The sequence below is a fragment of the Biomphalaria glabrata genome, chromosome 1 (assembly GCF_947242115.1).
Source record: "Biomphalaria glabrata chromosome 1, xgBioGlab47.1, whole genome shotgun sequence".
Lineage (NCBI taxonomy): Eukaryota > Metazoa > Mollusca > Gastropoda > Planorbidae > Biomphalaria > Biomphalaria glabrata.
The window spans coordinates 65,017,447-65,036,376 of NC_074711.1; the positions used below are offsets into that span (position 1 = coordinate 65,017,447).

General features: G+C 36.3%; 1 protein-coding gene across 1 annotated transcript in view; it reads right to left on the bottom strand.

Annotated features, from left to right (window-relative positions):
* Nucleotides 1-1,499: 1,499 nt before the first annotated feature.
* Nucleotides 1,500-18,930, bottom strand: part of LOC106074216 (neuronal acetylcholine receptor subunit alpha-10-like) — a 99,448-nt gene continuing 82,017 nt past the window's right edge. The window contains exon 9 of the mRNA XM_056008320.1: nucleotides 1,500-7,116. Coding sequence (XP_055864295.1) covers nucleotides 6,332-7,116 — 785 coding nt within the window. The 3' untranslated portion in view covers nucleotides 1,500-6,331. The remainder of the gene's footprint in view (nucleotides 7,117-18,930) is intronic.

Here is an 18,930-nt window from a genome sequence, read left to right on the forward strand (position 1 = left end):
CCTGTAAATTTCCCCGGGGAGAGACAGTAACAGGGCAGCTCTTTACAAGATGAGAATTCATCACAAGCAGCTCTCCTATAAACGGTGTTACTAGTGGCTAATTTACTCCTATTTTATTGCAGGCTCTGACATCTCAAAGTAGTGTACATCAGTCTTTACGTCTTACGGTCTGTCCGTTTTTGTTTTTCATGTTTTCAAGATTCAAATCTTTAGGGGAATACCCTGAAATCTATATTTAGCTTGTCAAATCTTCACTTACGTAATGTTCGGTGCCTGTTCTAATAGAAATCCGTTAATTCTATTCACAGTTTTAAAGGCACATCCCATGTATATATGTTGATTTCATCTTCCACTGATGGAAGCTCTGGATATTAGAAGAAATGACATACTTATTAATTGCTTATGAATCGTATACAATATACACAGCAAGGTCATTAAGGTCATCAGATTCAAATTCCTAATTAGTAACAATTCGAATGAGTATTTAAATATATTACTGAAGTGGTTTCTGTGTCAGATGTTAAAGACAATAATTTTTTTTTTAAACTGTACAATTTAAATGATTTCAAAAATGAAGAATCAATTAGAAAAATATAACATAAATGACCACTTGCTGGCGTTTTTTTGATGCCACTAGTAACTGACACAATGATTGACAAGTATGTTACACTGTGGGAAATTTGGTTCCTAGTGACCCCAATGACGACAAGTGAGTATGCTACACTGTGGGACATTTGGTTCCTCCTGACCCCAATGACGACAATTGAGTATGTTACACTTGTATAAAACAATACTCTGCTGACTATGTAGTATGCATTGATTGGACTATGGAAGATGCACATAGTTTGACTTAGTCTTGTCATTATTTGACATGACACCATTAACACACAGCTGACTACAATAGAAAATAAAATGCAGACAACGCTTTCAACGTTTAGAATCACTGAACTGTATTCATTATAGTACACTGACATTTGATGTCTCTCACTGACCTCTCTATTTCATTCTTTCATAACTTTTGAAAATGTCTATCTCTTCTTCTCCATTTCACGTTCTCTCTTTCTCTCTAACTCTCTTTCTCTCTAACTCTCTTTCTCTCTAACTCTCTTTCTCTCTAACTCTCTTTCTCTCTAACTCTCTTTCTCTCTAACTCTCTTTCTCTCGCTCTCTCTCTGCCTTGTTCATTCGTTCTAACTCTATAAATAGTATCAATAGCTCAGACCAATAATAAAGTTAAACTGAAGAAAAAAAAAAACTGGCAATATAAATAAATGAGAAAGAAAAAAAAAGAAAAAATTGGAAAGAAATTGTTGAATGGTGGATGGGAGGAAAAGGTTTAGACATTCGGAATGGAAGACAAAATCAATGCAAAGTTTGGGGGAAACAAAAAGAAATGCCAGCCACGTTTTTGAAAAATTAAAAGGCAAAAAAAAAAGTAAAGTAAAATTGAACTGCCTTTTTTCTTTCGTAGAATATTTCTCTGACTTGACGACATTCTTGAGTTGGACGTTCCTGAAATCTACCAAACTAAACTAGAAGTATAGCATCTGTCAGATCCTCGCATTATGTTGAACAATACGGTGGAAGAACGAGAAGTATAGCCTCTGTCAGATCCTCGCATTATGTTGAACAATACGGTGGAAGAACGAGAAGTATAGCCTCTGTCAGATCCTCGTATTATGTTGAACAATACGGTGGAAGAACTAGAAGTATAGCCTCTGTCAGATCCTCGTATTATGTTGAACAATACGGTGGAAGAACTAGAAGTATAGCCTCTGTCAGATCCTTGCATTATGTTGAACAATACGGTGGAAGAACTAGAAGTATAGCCTCTGTCAGATCCTCGTATTATGTTGAACAATACGGTGGAAGAACGAGAAGTATAGCCTCTGTCAGATCCTCGTATTATGTTGAACAATGCGGTGGAAGAACTAGAAGTATAGCCTCTGTCAGATCCTCGTATTATGTTGAACAATACGGTGGAAGAACTAGAAGTATAGCCTCTGTCAGATCCTCGTATTATGTTGAACAATGCGGTGAAAGAACTAGAAGTATAGCCTCTGTCAGATCCTCGTATTATGTTGAACAATGCGGTGGAAGAACGAGAAGTATATCCTCTGTCAGATCCTCGTATTATGTTGAACAATGCGGTGGAAGAACGAGAAGTATATCCTCTGTCAGATCCTCGTATTATGTTGAACAATGCGGTGGAAGAACGAGAAGTATATCCTCTGTCAGATCCTCGTATTATGTTGAACAATGCGGTGGAAGAACGAGAAGTATATCCTCTGTCAGATCCTCGTATTATGTTGAACAATGCGGTGGAAGAACGAGAAGTATAGCCTCTGTCAGATCCTCGTATTATGTTGAACAGTACGGTGGAAGAACGAGAAGTATAGCCTCTGTCAGATCCTCGTATTATGTTGAACAATACGGTGGAAGAACTAGAAGTATAGCCTCTGTCAGATCCTCGTATTATGTTGAACAATGCGGTGGAAGAACTAGAAGTATAGCCTCTGTCAGATCCTCGTATTATGTTGAACAATGCGGTGGAAGAACGAGAAGTATATCCTCTGTCAGATCCTCGTATTATGTTGAACAATGCGGTGGAAGAACGAGAAGTATATCCTCTGTCAGATCCTCGTATTATGTTGAACAATGCGGTGGAAGAACGAGAAGTATAGCCTCTGTCAGATCCTCGTATTATGTTGAACAATGCGGTGGAAGAACGAGAAGTATAGCCTCTGTCAGATCCTCGTATTATGTTGAACAGTACGGTGGAAGAACGAGAAGTATAGCCTCTGTCAGATCCTCGTATTATGTTGAACAATACGGTGGAAGAACTAGAAGTATAGCCTCTGTCAGATCCTCGTATTATGTTGAACAATGCGGTGGAAGAACTAGAAGTATAGCCTCTGTCAGATCCTCGTATTATGTTAAACAATGCGGTGGAAGAACTAGAAGTATAGCCTCTGTCAGATCCTCGTATTATGTTGAACAATGCGGTGGAAGAACTAGAAGTATAGCCTCTGTCAGATCCTCGTATTATGTTTAACAATGCGGTGGAAGAAATGGAAAAAAGTGAAGCTATAAAGATTTCTTATTTCACATTTTTATTTCACTCTCCTTACCACCCACCCCCCCAGGACGAATGTGAATGTTGCCATGGTTACATGGACATCTTTGATTCTACTGTTAACGATATTTTTTAAAAAAATTGTACACTTGAGAATAGCGTAGGCAGATAAAAATGAAATAAATTTCTAATTTATAGCTGTATTATTGATATCAACTAAGATTCTATTGATCCTCTTTCCATTGCTAAAACTACTCATTTGGCGTTAATAAAAATATATACATTGGAAAAGTTATTTACAAAAAAATACATTTATACAACAATCTCAAATTAACCTTTAAACGATAGTAGCTCAGTTATAATATGCAATACTAAAAGTAACAGTCGACCATATTGCAATGTGTTAAACGTATGACGTGAAATTACCTCAGAAAAAAAAGAGACAAACTTGCTTTAGGCGAAGGCCTCAACTTAAGTATAAAATATCATTTTTATTTAATCAATTTTCAAATATAAATATATGGTTACAATGCAACTGCATCAGGATTTTAGTATATTAAAATAACCCAGAAAACTTTACGCCCTATGACTGCACGTAGCACCCTCTAGTGAGTTTTGACCCATTGCCCAAGGATACAATTTTGGACATTGTCACTTATATAATTAGCGCTAAATACGCCAAACAAAGAAATATTATAATTATTATTCTACAAGAATTGATCATTGACATAGTATTTGTCTACAAATTTGTTTCTAAATCATAATGACCAGGTCTCTAAAGTATAATACTCAAATAGTTTAGAATATAACAATTGAAATAGGAAAATGTTATGAAACATTATGATATAACTTATGTATACATGTAATAGTGTATAGGGAGGAAATCAAAGACTTAAACACTGATTCTATTCCAACTAAGAATACATCTCTAGCTATAAACACTTGATAACAATGAAGGGAAAATAAAAGTTGCCAGTTGAAAGATGGTAAATAAACAAGAAAGCCCTTTTGTAAAAGTATTGACCTCAATGTGTAGACATCTTTGTTTTCACATGACCTCAATGTGTAGACATCTTTGTTCTCACATGACCTCAATGTGTAAACACCTTTGTTCTCAGAAACCGTTGCATGAATTAACCTGTACATTGAGAATATTGCTTCGGGTTCTACAAAGATGATCAAATATTTTGTGAAGACGTGTTGGTATGAAATGCAGTAACACTCTTACATTACATGAGACAAATATGTAGGTCACAACTTGGTCTTCGTAATCACCTGAGTCACTGCACTCTTTCTTAATCTTTGGACCCGAAGACAATACCTTATCTCTGCTGATTTCAGCCAGAAATGTATGTTAACAAGCTTGAAAAGGAACTGTTTATGATATTTTGAACATACGTTTTTATAAAGCTTATATCAACTCACTGTGGAGAAAGTTTGAAAGAGAGGCAAGTGCTGCGCACCTACAGCTGTAATAGCTGGATCATCTTACAATATAACCATCTTCTTATAGAGGCTTTTTCCTCCATCACAAAAACATGACATTATCAGAACCATTTTATGGCACTCAGGGTAATTTCAACTGACGCGAGAAAGACGGGTAGAATCGTTTGAATAGAGAGAGACCTTTTTCAAAAGAATGTTTTGAGTTGAACTTGTTTCTTTATTTGAACGGTTTCAGAGATAAAAATCTTTATTCTGGAGATGGTTCTTGTATTAGTTTTATAGCACAATTATGTATTTAAAAAAACAACAACAATGATACATGTTTTGATTTATTTCGAATTTATCTTTGAATTCTGATTGTTTGTTTATTTAGCGGATGAGGGTAAGAGTGACGAGCATTATAAAATGCAAAGCTTGGGGGGGGGGGGGAGGGGGGGCTGCGAAAACGTTAGGGCTATTCCCAATTGAGACAATAGTATTCCCATGAAACATAGAATTGGCTCTGAATCTATTGAGTCTTATTGAAATGGATACTATTAGCGCATCAAATTGTTACAATTTTGCAAGATATAACCTCAAAACAAAAGTAGGAATTATAAATTTGATAAAAAGGAACTAATACATTTTTAAGATACATTTTTTTTCTACGATAAAAACATTTTTTTTCTTACAAAACTAAACATCAAAATCCAATTATTGAAATGTTCATGTTCTCAAGTAAGATAGCGTTCATTAGAGAATCATTTACAACTTAATTGTAACCTTAATTCAGAAACATTTCCATCGGCCGTTTTCAACCTTGCTACATCAAAGGATCGTGTACACACACACATAAGTCAACATGCACACACACACACATAAGTCTACATACACACACACACACACACATAAGTCTACATACACACACACACATAAGTCTACATACACACACACACACACACACATAAGTCTACATGCACACACACACACACATAAGTCTACATACACACACACACACATACACATAAGTCTACATACACACACACACATAAGTCTACATACATACACACGTACACTTTTGACAAAGGTCTTCATTTTTTTTTCAAATTAATTGATGAAGACATTCAAACACTTGATTAACGTTTTGGTGTTCTAATTATACATTCAATAAAAGATGGAACTTTCAATTTTGTCAAAGTCTTTCCTCTCTGTTACAAAGTACTATCTGTAACTATGTTACATTTAAACCAATCCTTATTCAAGCCTCACTCTGGCAGCACTCCCTTGGAAGTCAATGTGACTATGTATAGATCATTACATTTATAACAGTCTCACATCACATACGTGAATAAACAATGGTCTTGATAATCTGGACCTCATTCTCATTTATCCAAGACATAAGTTGGTCTATCTAACTTCAACCAATCTTATTATGAATTTCTAACCACATCAACTATTGATACATTTTAGGATCGTATAGTAATCAGCATCTTGTTTGAGTAAGCTCAAAGAATTATCCATAATTCGTTAAGCTTCGCCTGATAAGCAAACAGCTTGGTAGCAAAAATAGTTCTATTTTACAGTTGTTTTTAACATATGAATCTTGCTTTTTTCTTTGCACTCTATGAATAGCTTGAATCATAAGCCTAGAACTCTATGACTAGCTTGGATCATAAGTCTTGAACTCTATGAGTAGCTTGGATCATAAGTCTAGAACTCTATGACTAGCTTGGATCATAGGTCTAGAACTCTATGACTAGCTTGGATCATAGGTCTTGAACTCTATGACTAGCTTGGATCATAGGTCTTGAACTCTATGAGTAGCGTGGATCATAAGTCTTGCATGGCGGGAACAATGATGAGAACAGCCACTGTGGAAGACACTGTCGCGACCAGAAAAAACACAAACAAAATCCTGTCCACACTTTGGGCAAGTCGCCTCCAGTCCTGAATGTCGTCGTAGTCCTTCTCCTCCACCTCATGCCTCTCCAGGAGCTTCGTAAGAGAAAATAAGGCGTCCTCGTAAGGGCTTCTAGTTTTTTGTCTCAATCGCCGATGGGCATAGTTGTCACCCTTTGGCGCTGATTCCAAGCCGCATCCTGAGACAGTTGTCTTTCTCAAAGGAGTGCTGCTGTTTGTATCCAGCAAAGGGTTGAAGTCATTGCCCAGCCTCTCATTCTGTCTTAATCTCTGGTTCATCGCTGTAGAATTATAAACTGGAACCTCAGAAATGTGTTCCTCGAGAGTACAAGAAGCATTTGTAGATAGAGGAGCCGCGTTAGACTGAGAATACTCTGTAGAATCAGCACATCCATTCTCTCGGTGGAGCTCGTCACGCAGTTCCTGCGCCAGATTGTCTAGAGTCATCTTCAGGGACATATTCTTCACCAGGCAGTGGGCGTCTAGCCCGCCAACTCCTGAGTAGTGGAGGTTGCTGTGTCGATCGCTGGCACGATGGAACGACCGACGCTTCACCGGAGCGGAGCCTAGAAAGAGCTTCTTCAGCCAGGGTGGCACCGAGTGTTTCAGTGGACCTCTGTGGTGTAGGTTCAGGACGAACACGGTCATGATAACAGAGACTGACGTTAAAGCCATCACAATAGTCAAGTAGATACCTGAGAAACAGAGACAAATAGAACTATAAGTAAAAGAATTTCAAGTTAAACAAAAGTTAAAACATAGCAAGGTTTGTTTACAAAAATCGGCCCCCGAAGTGGTTCACCCATGCAGTTACAAATGCAGGTTTCAATATTATCAGAATGAAATTTTATCAAAGACAAATGACAGAGAAGAATGGAGAAAAAAAAATTAACAGATCTCGTGTGGAGTCCCTGCGGTCCAGCAGACCAAAGGATAGGTGAAAGTGAAGTTAGATGTGAACCTGGCCTAACTGGTGACTTATAATTAATATCTAATTGATCTAATTGTTTTGTAAAGGGTCTATCTCTTATTCCTCAAGAAAAAAACATTTCCGTAAAAAAATAATTTTCATTGGTTAAGTGTTGTGTTTCGTTGATGTAGTATTACATTTCACGCTATGATATGAAAAGCTACTTATTAATTGATGTTTGAAATTATGTCCAACTTATGTGCATACTAAATAGTTTTTTCCTCTTGAAAAAAATAGTTAACATTTTTTGTGTACTTAGTACTTTAGTATATAGTACTTAGTATAACAGAACTTACATAACTTAACAATACAAATGTAAAAAAAAATTTTTGACAAAAAATCTACAATAGTTCGCATAGATGTATTAAAAACACGATAGTTGCTGATGTCACCTAATAAAGAGCCTCCCGTGTTTGTTACTATTAATAGTGAATCGTTGTAAAAGTGGTGTATTTTTATGAAAAAAACTGCTTGCATAAATGATTTAAAAATGAGATTTTTCGCTTTCAGAAAAGAAAAAAGTAGCCGTTGCATCAGAACTTTGAATGATCTAAATATTGTGATGTTGGATTTTCACTATCTTTTCTAGTTTACGAGATCTAATAGGGACAGACGGACAGACAGACATTCCACACAAAACTAATAGCGTCTTTTCTCCTTTCGGGGGCCGCTACAAATGTGTATCCATTTGCTTGTTATCAGTCAAAATGTTTGTTTTCATAACGAATGCAACAGGAAATCAAATAATACTTTCAGGAGAAATGTTGAAGATGTTGACATTGATTCATTCAATAATAATAGTATTCTTTTCCTTTGACCCTATAGCAGGTTCTTTGGTTCAATCTATTTTGTGATGTAGGGAGAAAGTTACTTACATACAGGCGGCCAGCAAACACATGAGCCAATTTAAAATTCAGAATTTACATATGGTATCGAATTCTCGAATAACTGTATGTCCTATTGTGAAGTTATGTCAACATGCCATACTAACACTTAAGTATATCTACTTAGGGATCATTACATACTAACACGATTCCTCAGTTCCATTCCATACTTTAAGATGGTAAGATAGAGGATCACAAAACACTACTGAAAAACTCGCAGAAACACGAGCTCAACTTACCAACAAACCTTTGCCTACATTATGGTGTTACATCTTTTGTGACCTAAAGATGAAACAATCAATGCTCTAAATTTAGATCTACCATTATGTGGACGTCTGGACATGGCACCGAGTGTGCATACATTAAACTAAACTGACCTTAGTGGACAGAAAACATGGTCCCCAATGGTAACTTAAATCATGGATATGTTGGGGTTTTTTGTAAACACAGAAACCGAATTATTCTCATTTTCTTAAAAACTTAAACTTTGACTATAGACAAGAAATGAACTCTACACCGCAGCTGATGAGATGTAACCAACGTGTGCCTCTTTGACTTCACATCTGTGATTGGGCTAGAGACTCTTTGAGGTAACCAAGCTAGAGACACATTGTCCTTAATTTCTTTTTAAAAAGTACGTTATAATAATGACTTCACTTGACCTACTCGCATGCATTACACACACCCATGTCTAAATCAGCCAAGCAAAACAAACCTTATGTCCCTTTTGCTAGCTAACAAAACAACACATAAAAAAATATATGTCTTTAGTGACTTTCTCTGAGTCCTATATGGTCTTTGTAATTAGTCACTGATACTGTGTCACTATTTGTGTCCTTTTAACTCCCTCTCTACTTTGTTAAGGAATACTTTGAATAGATTGTTGTCTCCTCAATGTATCTAGTATAATTACTTACAGTGTGATCGTTTCAATTCGTGTAGATCTCTCGCTGCTTCTAGTGTTTTTACTTGTGTCGTTTTGATGATTAGCGGCTGCATTATTTTTCTAATAGAAGCCCTTCTAATGAGTAACCCCAGCCCCTTTTAGACACACACACACACACACGGAGACATCTTCGTGTTTCAAGCGTGCACTGACTTCCTTAGTAACTATATTTCAAACTAGAATCACGCACCACTACGCCCATTGATTTGTTCCCAGGCTATATAGTGTTTCTTTTGCCATGGACCTCCTTCATTGTTTTCTTACCTATAACAATAGAATAATAGAAACGTCTTGCCAAACACACCCACTTCTGGAAGGTGACTCTAGATCCCATGTCTCTCCCCCACCATTTCGTCTCACCTATTCCTTTAAAAGCTTGAATTTTAGTTTCTGTTACACCCGATTGGCACAGCTCGCTTTACGAACCTAACCCCTCCCAAATACAAACTTTTTGCCCGTGAATTCGATGATCAGTATCCCCTTTTAAAAGTCGAAAGTAGGAATAAAAAAATGTTTTTGGTAAATTTAAACGCTGTGGTTTCGATAATAAAAAAATATCTTAGTTGTCCTAGACGAGGGTAAGTGATAGCATGTTAAATGGTCGTATTTTGTCGACCACGTCAAGTGCGAGAATTGGTGATGAGAGGGGGCATTAAGAGATATATATAGATAAGATTAGGAGAAATAACCCTTGCAATGATACACACCAAGTTAAGCCTTTGTTTTCTGACGCCAATTATATATTTTATATATTATATTTGGGGAATGAGTATCTCGGTGCGTATGGATGTGTGTGTGTCTTGTGGAAGGGGAAGTTTCGGGGGCTTATAGCCACTTACATGGATATTGATTTCCTAATCCACAGAGGTGAAGGTGAAGGCAATCAACGATCACATGACTCAAGCGTTTCAAGCCGAGTCTCGAGCTAAAGCGAGGAGCCCACATTACTAATGATGTTGAGTGGCGAGAGCATCCCGACTGCATTCTTTCAGTGTTTGAGCCAGGCTCCACGTGTGAATGTAACCCCCGAGTCTTTCACGCCCCCGTCCACGATTTCAGACGAACTCTTCCGATAACAGTCGAGTGTTGATGTTCCGTTAATGAGCAACATGAACAGCGCTGGTCATATTTGGAGTGCTTCTTTTTTAAATTTATTTGAATATAGGCTCAAATTTCTATATTTGACGGCATTTTATTTTGTATTATGTTATGTTTAATATGTCGAAACCTTTAACGCTTGGCGTAATTCAGTCTTCAAAAGGCAAATGTATTCTTTCTATTGTGCATAAGTTAAAATCAAAGTCGGCGGAATATTTATATTTGTTTGTTTCGTTTGAATTCAAGTCAACTAATTAGAACAATAAGTTTAGTTCCTTGTCTTCGATTACTTCTTGAGTTTTGCAAATATCCTGGGTTATAATATTATTTTTGATTTGATAACTCTCGACCGCTATTTAATTATATACTAGCTGATCTCATTCAAAATTGATTGATAAATGATAGTAAAATGACGTGGAGTTGTCTCTCTTGCGTAGAGATGCATTTTAATGAGATCATCTGTTCGTTAACAGCTAATTCAAACTCTGACAATTTCGGATAATTATCTTGACCTCTCAGTGGGGAGGGGAGAGAGAGAGAGAGGAGGGTATTACTCGCCCCCAATTCCAACATTACTATGTTATTGCAAGAAAGATACCTGATAGTTTAGTATTTTATTTGTTATATTGCAAAATGGGTTTCGGTATCTTAAAGCTTTCATCACAGAAGGTACTACAAGTAATCTGTCATTGTCGACATCTTTGGGTCAGGGTCCGAATGTAAACAAACTATTTGGTCTGTCACTAAAACAGAGATGCCTACATGCCAAAATGGAAATGCGTATTCCCAGATCTGAAAATGCGTATTTTGAGGAGGAAATGCGTATTTTCCTAAATATCAAGAAATATACCCAGGAAAGACTAAAATTAAATCATTCAAGCACATTACATACATGAAAGGCAGCTATCCTAAAGTTAACACAGCATAAAGTTATATAAGACATTTTGTACATAAGTCAAAATATTGACACTTGTAGTTTTTGTCTTAGACTTTTCTAGACTATGTTAGAATTGATAACGTTCTTGTCACCTGGCAATGATCTTATGATCCTAATGTGTACTTCACATTCCATAATAGCGGCAACAGAACATTTAGATGGATCAGTGACATCTAGTTTTATAAATGTAATTTTGTTTATAGGCAATTTCTTTACAAGGTATCTGGAAATATTTTATATCACTCAGATTTTCTTCTTCCAGACTTTTTTTGGTGTTAGCAATGAAAGCTGTGGCATCCTCTACAATCACTAATAACATTTTAAATATTTGTTTTTCAGGCAGAAAATCCTAATTAGTCATTGAACTTGTTTCTAATATAAAAAAGCTTTGATACTGAGTCTGCCTTACATGCCCCTGATTTCATTCTTTGAACTTAGGCCTTCATAAGTAACGGAACCTAGCTAGTCGCTAGTGACTATAACAATAGCTACCACAGAAGATACATTCTGCAAGTTATGGAACATCAGTTTTGATTCCATTTATCATGCTAAAAGAGAGATTAAGCGCAACCAATGTTTCTTCTATGAAAACCTCTAGATCTATATTTAGATTACACAATTAGATCTAGATCTCAATTCTAAATCTAGATTTAAGTACATTCTATTATAGGTGCATGACATATCTCTGGTTCTAGATCCAGTCTAGATGAATTAGAACTAATCAATTAATCAATTCCCAATTAGTTTAAAGACTTCATATAAGCTGACACATTGAAAGGAACTCAACTTTATTTAGATCAGTAAGATCTAGATCTAGTAAATATTTAAATCTTAAATATTTAAATCTTCGCTCGAAAAAAAAAAGCGATACTAGATCTATCTTGTGGTAGATCTAATAGGAATAGTCCATTTCCAGGTATTGACGCATCTATTTATATATGATTAGAAAGAACTACTTTTTTTTTTTAATTTTTAAATTAATTTTTTTTTCTGCTTTAGAGGGAGAAATGCGTATTTTCGAGTCCATTTGCGTACAAAATACGCAAGATGCGTACTTGTTGGCAACTCTGCTAAAATAACTCCCAGTTCGGTCTTTCATTGCATGCTCACGTTTCCAATTTGAAAACCAACAATTGAAGGTAAATTTCAAACATTACATATGTCATGTTGGGAACGAGATAGCTAGTTTTATTTAAGTTATAAGACATAATATTTTGTTATCTATTTGGTTTTTAAATTTAGAATAATTAATCTTGTTTTTTACATTAATAATTTACATTATTGATACTCTTTCAAATAATGATTAAATCTACATTTTTATATCGTTTCAACTTAAAAAATTAGTCAAATACATTTAGATTTTAAAAATGTTAAAAAACACTTAGCATCTTAATACTTTGCATACTCCCCAAAGTAGACGAAGGTGATTGACCTAACAAATATGGTTTTACTGTGCCTTTTTTAAAATTATTATGACAGTTAATAAATATTTTAAAACCAAATGAATGCAATATATACAAAATTTAATGGTAAATAGAAGTACAGACTGACCATACAACTTCAGACTGACCATAGCTTCAGGTAAAGTATTCTTTCACCCATGTCAAATGTGGCACAAGAGCGTACTCATTAGCAGACTACGTCACAGGCATAAAGAAAATCTCCCCCCCCCCTAACCGCATATAAGCATCCCGTGTTGACTGGTACCATAGATATGTGCGACTACAAGAAAGAGATTTTAGGATAGGAAATAATGAAAATTAGTGGTAACTTCTTTAGCTTGATGCTTTGACAAATGACGAACATTTTGAAAAAAACAAGTTGAGTTGAGTTAACTCTAGTTTCGAAGAAAAACGTTACTCTTTACTTTATGTGTATCAATCTGTGTTGAGCAGCCTTACCTACTTTTAGCCTTTCAACCTCTGTTTAATGATTAGACTATAGAGCTAAAAGGTGAAATAAAACAAATTGCTGGAGATGAACATCTCAAAAAAGTCACTTTGTGTACAGTAGGTGCGCGGTGGCTGAGTGATAAGGCGCTTGGCTACCGAACCAAAGTTTCGGGTTCGAATCCCAGCGAATACTGACAATTTGAATTTCGGAATTTTTAGGCCACCCAACTCTAATGGGGGAAAATAAAGGCGGTTGGTCGTTGTGCTGGCCACATGAAATCTTCGTTAATAGTGGGCCGCAGTAGATGACCTTTATCTCCTCTAGGAGGAGCAGTGGCTGAGTGGAAAAGCGCTTGGCTTCCGAACAGGGGGTTCCAGGTTCGAATCCTGGTGAAGACTGGGATTTTCCCTTATTGCTATATTTAGGGCGCCTCTGATTGGTACCTGACATTAGTTGGGGTAAAGTGAAGGCAGTTGGTCGTTGTGCTGGCCACATGGCACCCTTGATAACCGTGGTGCACAGAAACAGACCTTTACATCAACATCCCCATAGATCACAAGGTCTGAAAGAGGAAATGTACATTTTTTTCTCTTTGACTTAATCTGCACCCTAGATCGCAAGCGGTACAGTAGATTATTCACCAGTTTGGATGTACTGACCTTTCCCCCACAGTATTTAACAGCACCAACCACATAGGAGGCAATCTGTGAGGTAGGAGTCACTCTCTCATCTTCCCGTCAGGTCTACTGTTAACTCGTGACAAACTCTCAGCACCCTTCTAGCGTCCACGATGTATGTGATAGATAGTCGTGTGAGTCACCTCTGTACTCACCACTTCATCCATCAAACAGGCCTGGACAGCCCTGCCCTCTTCTTTCTCTCTGCCCCTGGTGTGTGTTTAGCTTTGATTGACAGGTCATTTGGTGGACTTTTGCTTCAGGTATATGATACAACATTAACTTGGCCAAGTGCATTGGAACTTGACATTGATACTAGCTCTACCAGTTTCATGATATACAATAAGCTTAACAACTTTTTTTCCACTTGATCATTCTCCGCCACAGGAAGATTAAACTCAATATTGTTATGTAAGATTGAGCTCGATATTGTTATGTAAGATTGAGCTCAAAATTGTTATGTAAGATTGAGCTCAATATTGTTATGTAAGATTGAGCTCAATATTGTTATGTAAGATTGAGCTCAATATTGTTATGTCTGCATGGACATACTACTAGACAATGAGCGAAATAAATGAATAGGTGGCTGCCTGGCCTTGCGGCACGCAGGCTGGGCATTCGTTCGGTCGTCTCGATAGTCCCGAGTTCATACCCTGCCCGCTGCCATCCCCCCAACGTCGTGCGGGAGGTATGGACTAGGAAGTAAATTACCTTCAACTCTGTAGGCACATCCGAAACATGAACATTTTACATACATTTTACTTCGTTTAGTTAAAAGTTGATTTAATTTTATAAGATTAAATGAATTTTTAAAAAAATTATATATAGACAAAGATATAGTGATTTAATTGAACTGTTGAAGTTGTTATTAATTGTAGAAATAAAAAATAATAGAATCTAGAAATTGAGAAAAGGCTAACTGGTAAAACATTTGGCTTCCGAACCGGAGTCCTAGGTTCGAAACCTGGAGAAGACTGGGATTTTTTCTTTAGGGATCTTAGGGCACCTCTGTCCAACCAGCTCTATTGGGTACCTGACATTAGTTTGGGAAAAGTAAAGGCGGTTTGACGTTGTGTGGACCACATAGCACCCTCGTTAACCGTGGGCCACAGAAACAGATGACTTTATATCAGGTAACTGAAAATTGAAGTTTTACTATGTTTTTTTTCATCTCGTTACTGAGGCGAGCTGTAGTGAATGAGTTTAGAGTTTCATTGGTTACTTGATTACAATAGTCAGTTCATAAGCGCATTTAATGTTGAAAAGAGTCAGTTTTACTAATTATCAACATAATTTTCATGCTAATGATTTCTTAAAGTACGAATGTTAACAAAACTAAACTCGCAACTAGATCTAGCTATAATCTTGTTTTAAAATGGACAAATATAATAGTGTTTATCCTTCAAAATGTTCTAGAAATGACTGCTCAAGCCTGTAGCTCAAGCCTGTAGCTTTAAGAAAAAAAAAGAGAATTTTATAAATGAAAGACGGAGAAAAAAAAATCCTTCTTGGTGTCCATCCCGTTCTACAAAGTGACTGTATAACAAGGAACTGGCCATATCAGAAAAGGGCAAATTGAATTTTCAGGTCTCCTGGCTAAGAGAAGGGGGTGTGTTCAGACAGAGCAGTCTCTGGAATGGAGGCAGGGTTTGGGAAGGGAAAAAAAATACATTTTTTAAAAGTCCATTGTGAAACATCCACTTCTGGCCTATTTGTGTCTAGAACAGAAGGAGATGTCCCCCTATCTGCCCTCATAGACCCCGGAGTGGCTGGCCAGTACACGAGCTCCATACTTTGTTATAGACATTCTCATTGTAGTCATTTGGTCTTGCTCTAGTTCTTTTTAGCCTTGATTATCTCCCTTTTCCTTTCTTATTATTTTCTTGTTATCTACTTCTCCCTAGCTCTACTCTGTCCACTTCTCTCGCTCTCTTATATATTTAGTTGTTCACACGAATTCAAGATTTCGACACTAGCTGTTCGTCCTTAAATGTAGAGTGTCTGGGGGTGAAAAGTTTGACACTATAAATGATCACATATATATATATTTATTTGTCGATGTCAGTCCCATGCCAAAAGCTAAAAAACATTTCGTGGATGAGAGCCATCAGTGTTTGCAGTGTTCAAAAATGTTGAACTTTAACTGGTGCCTCAAATCAAGAAAATTTCTTTATATTGTTCATTAAAAAAATAAAAAATAAAAATAATGGATGTCTATGTCACGGAGATAGTTCTGAATGACAGTAGCAAGATAAGATTTGAAATTGCAGGATGGCAGATCGCTGTATTGGGAGTCATGTGTTCCTACGGAACGAAATTGTCACAAATTGATCTAGTTTGGCTACAGCTATCGTCTGCTCTGACGTAGGCTGGTTTTGAATAGTTTTTTTTTTATTGAACTCATTGAGATGTTGATAGAAGAAAATAGAGGCACTTTATGGGTGTTGAAATAGAGGCTCTTTATGGGTGCTGAAATAGAGGCTCTTTATGGGTGTTGAAATAGAGGCTTTTTATGGATGTTGATTTTGGAACTGAATTGTAATCTACGACTAAATGAAGAGAGAAAAAGATAGAAAGAATATTAGTGCAAAACTAAAAGATTGAGAAAAAATGCTAAAAGAGGAATAAAAAGGAAAGAAAGAGACAAAGAATTTTTTAATAAAAGAAAGAAAAAGAGAAAGTATTACAGGAAAGGTAAAAAAGAAAAAAAAAGAAAAAAAAGATAGAAAGACACAACGAAGAATGAATGAAAGTGAGAAAGAGAATGAAAGAGAAAAAAATAGGAAAGTGAAATAGAAAATAAAAAGTGAAATAAAATGTTTGTTGATCACTGTTTGTGTCTTCCAGATGCACAGAGATATAGAAAGAAAACTTTGTCATTGGACATGAACAGTGATGCCCAAAGTACGGCCCGCGGGCCAGATCCGGCCCTGCGATGTGAGTCTATCCGGCCCGCCGAAATGTCGACAAAAAAAATGGTAAAAATGTATCTTTGCTTACGTTAGAGGATTAGGGCCCTCAATTTATGAAATAGATATCTGAGTGTAGAATATATGTTTTCTACCAGGAAAGTGAACGGTTCTTTACTTTTTTGTGGAACATGATAATAAGCCAACATATTTGTATTATAAAGAAAGTGTGGCTATTTAAAAAGTCAACAATATATAAACGACATTTTGAAACAAATATGACGGCGTTCTTGGTTTGAGCCGCTAATAAAAGATTGTTAAACTAAGCCTATAAATTGGAGGATTGATGGGAATATTTAACAAAAAGATACAGGAAAATGGCTGTTGTAAAGCTAGCTATAATGTTGCTCATATTTTAAGTACAGAAATGAAGCCCAATGTTGCTGATATTTAAGTAAAGAAATAAAGCCATCTTCTGACGCGGTGAAAAAAGATAAATTTCAAATATCCCATTAATTAATGAAGCACATGATCTACGGGTTTAGGGTGAATATCGTTTTCGTAGGCCTACTTTTGTTCATCTGGCCCGCGACACGAGTGTCGGAAATAAAAATGGCCCGCAGGTCGAATTAGGTTAGGCATCACTGGTCATGAATAAAAGCAGGTATGCTGTCTCGCATTAGATGTAGTTCCGGTCTAGTCATTTTTTTGTATAACCAATATATTCATATTTCGAGAAACAAAAGTAAACTTCCAATAGTAAGCTACAAAAATAGTCGAGTTTAAACAATGATTTCTGTTTCATTCTTACAGAAAACCAGACCAACTCTTCAGAGGGTATATATATATATATATCACTGGCGGATCCAGGGGGGGGGGCGGTAGGGGCGATCGCCCTCCCACTCGGCCGACTCCCCCCCCCCCCCCCCGAAGGGGGGGCGGCGGACGAATTTTAGTATAGAATTCACACAATTTGTATACAAATTTATTACTTATGTTAATAATATATACTAATTATTTATATTTCAACCTATTTTTTTATTATTTCACCCCCTCCTCTAGTATGTTGACCGATTTGGTGGGGTCGGGAGGGGGCAATGGTATCAATCCAATTTATTTGTAGAAATCACAGCTTGCTAACAGAATCAATTAAATATCTATATGATTAAAACTTGTTATTGATATTTTAACCGATCTTTATATTATGTCGTTCCCTGTTTACCGTTTGGGGGGGGGGGGGGGCGAATACCTCTACTGCCCTTCCCACCTAAACCATTTGAGTGGGGGGTCCTACTTTTATGGAGAAATCATAGTTTGTGAACAAAATTAGTTGAATTAATCTATAAATGTTATATTATGTCGCTCCCTTTCTGGTATCTTGGTCGATTCGGTGGGGTTGGCGGGAGGGCGATTGCATGTACTGCCCTTCCCACTCTAGCCCTCTGAGTGGGGGGGGGGCGGTCCTATTTTTATGGAGAATCATAGTTTGTGAACAAAATTAGTTGAATATCTATATAATATAAACTACGTATTGATATGTGAACCCATTGTATATTATGTCGTACCATACTCTAATCTCAAATTTTATCATTAGTAAATTTAAATGAAAAAAGGTTGCACCAGGTGGGAAGGGCGATATATGCAATTGCATTTCCCCCATCGGACAAACCAATACTTTTTCTTTTAGAATTATAGTTTAGAAATTACAAAATGTAAAAAATCTCACACTAATATAATTTATATATACTATAAATTAAATTCTTATATCGAGTCGCCCTACTTTTTTTTTTTATTCTTTAATGCCAAATGCAATCTTTAGCAGAAATTATTAAAGGAGCGAGGATTAATCGTTTTCATTCTACCGCTCCTCCCATTTCCAGAGTTTATGTAATTTCACATGAATTTATCATAATTATTTTAAGAAAGACTTTGCATTGGAAAAGCTAGAATTCAAACGAAATTTTTCAGTATAAGAATCATGATTGAGATGAGTTCTAAACCGAAAATGATACATTTATAGTCGCCTTTTCCAAACCTTTACTCAATCGGATATTTTTCTAGTTAAATAAATTTGGGACTATAACTCACAACTTATACTACAATGTTATTGAATATTATTTATCGAATAATTTTTTTTCGGCGGCGATCCTCAAAGCCAAAATCTAAATATGTGGGGTATCTTATCTTTTCAAGGA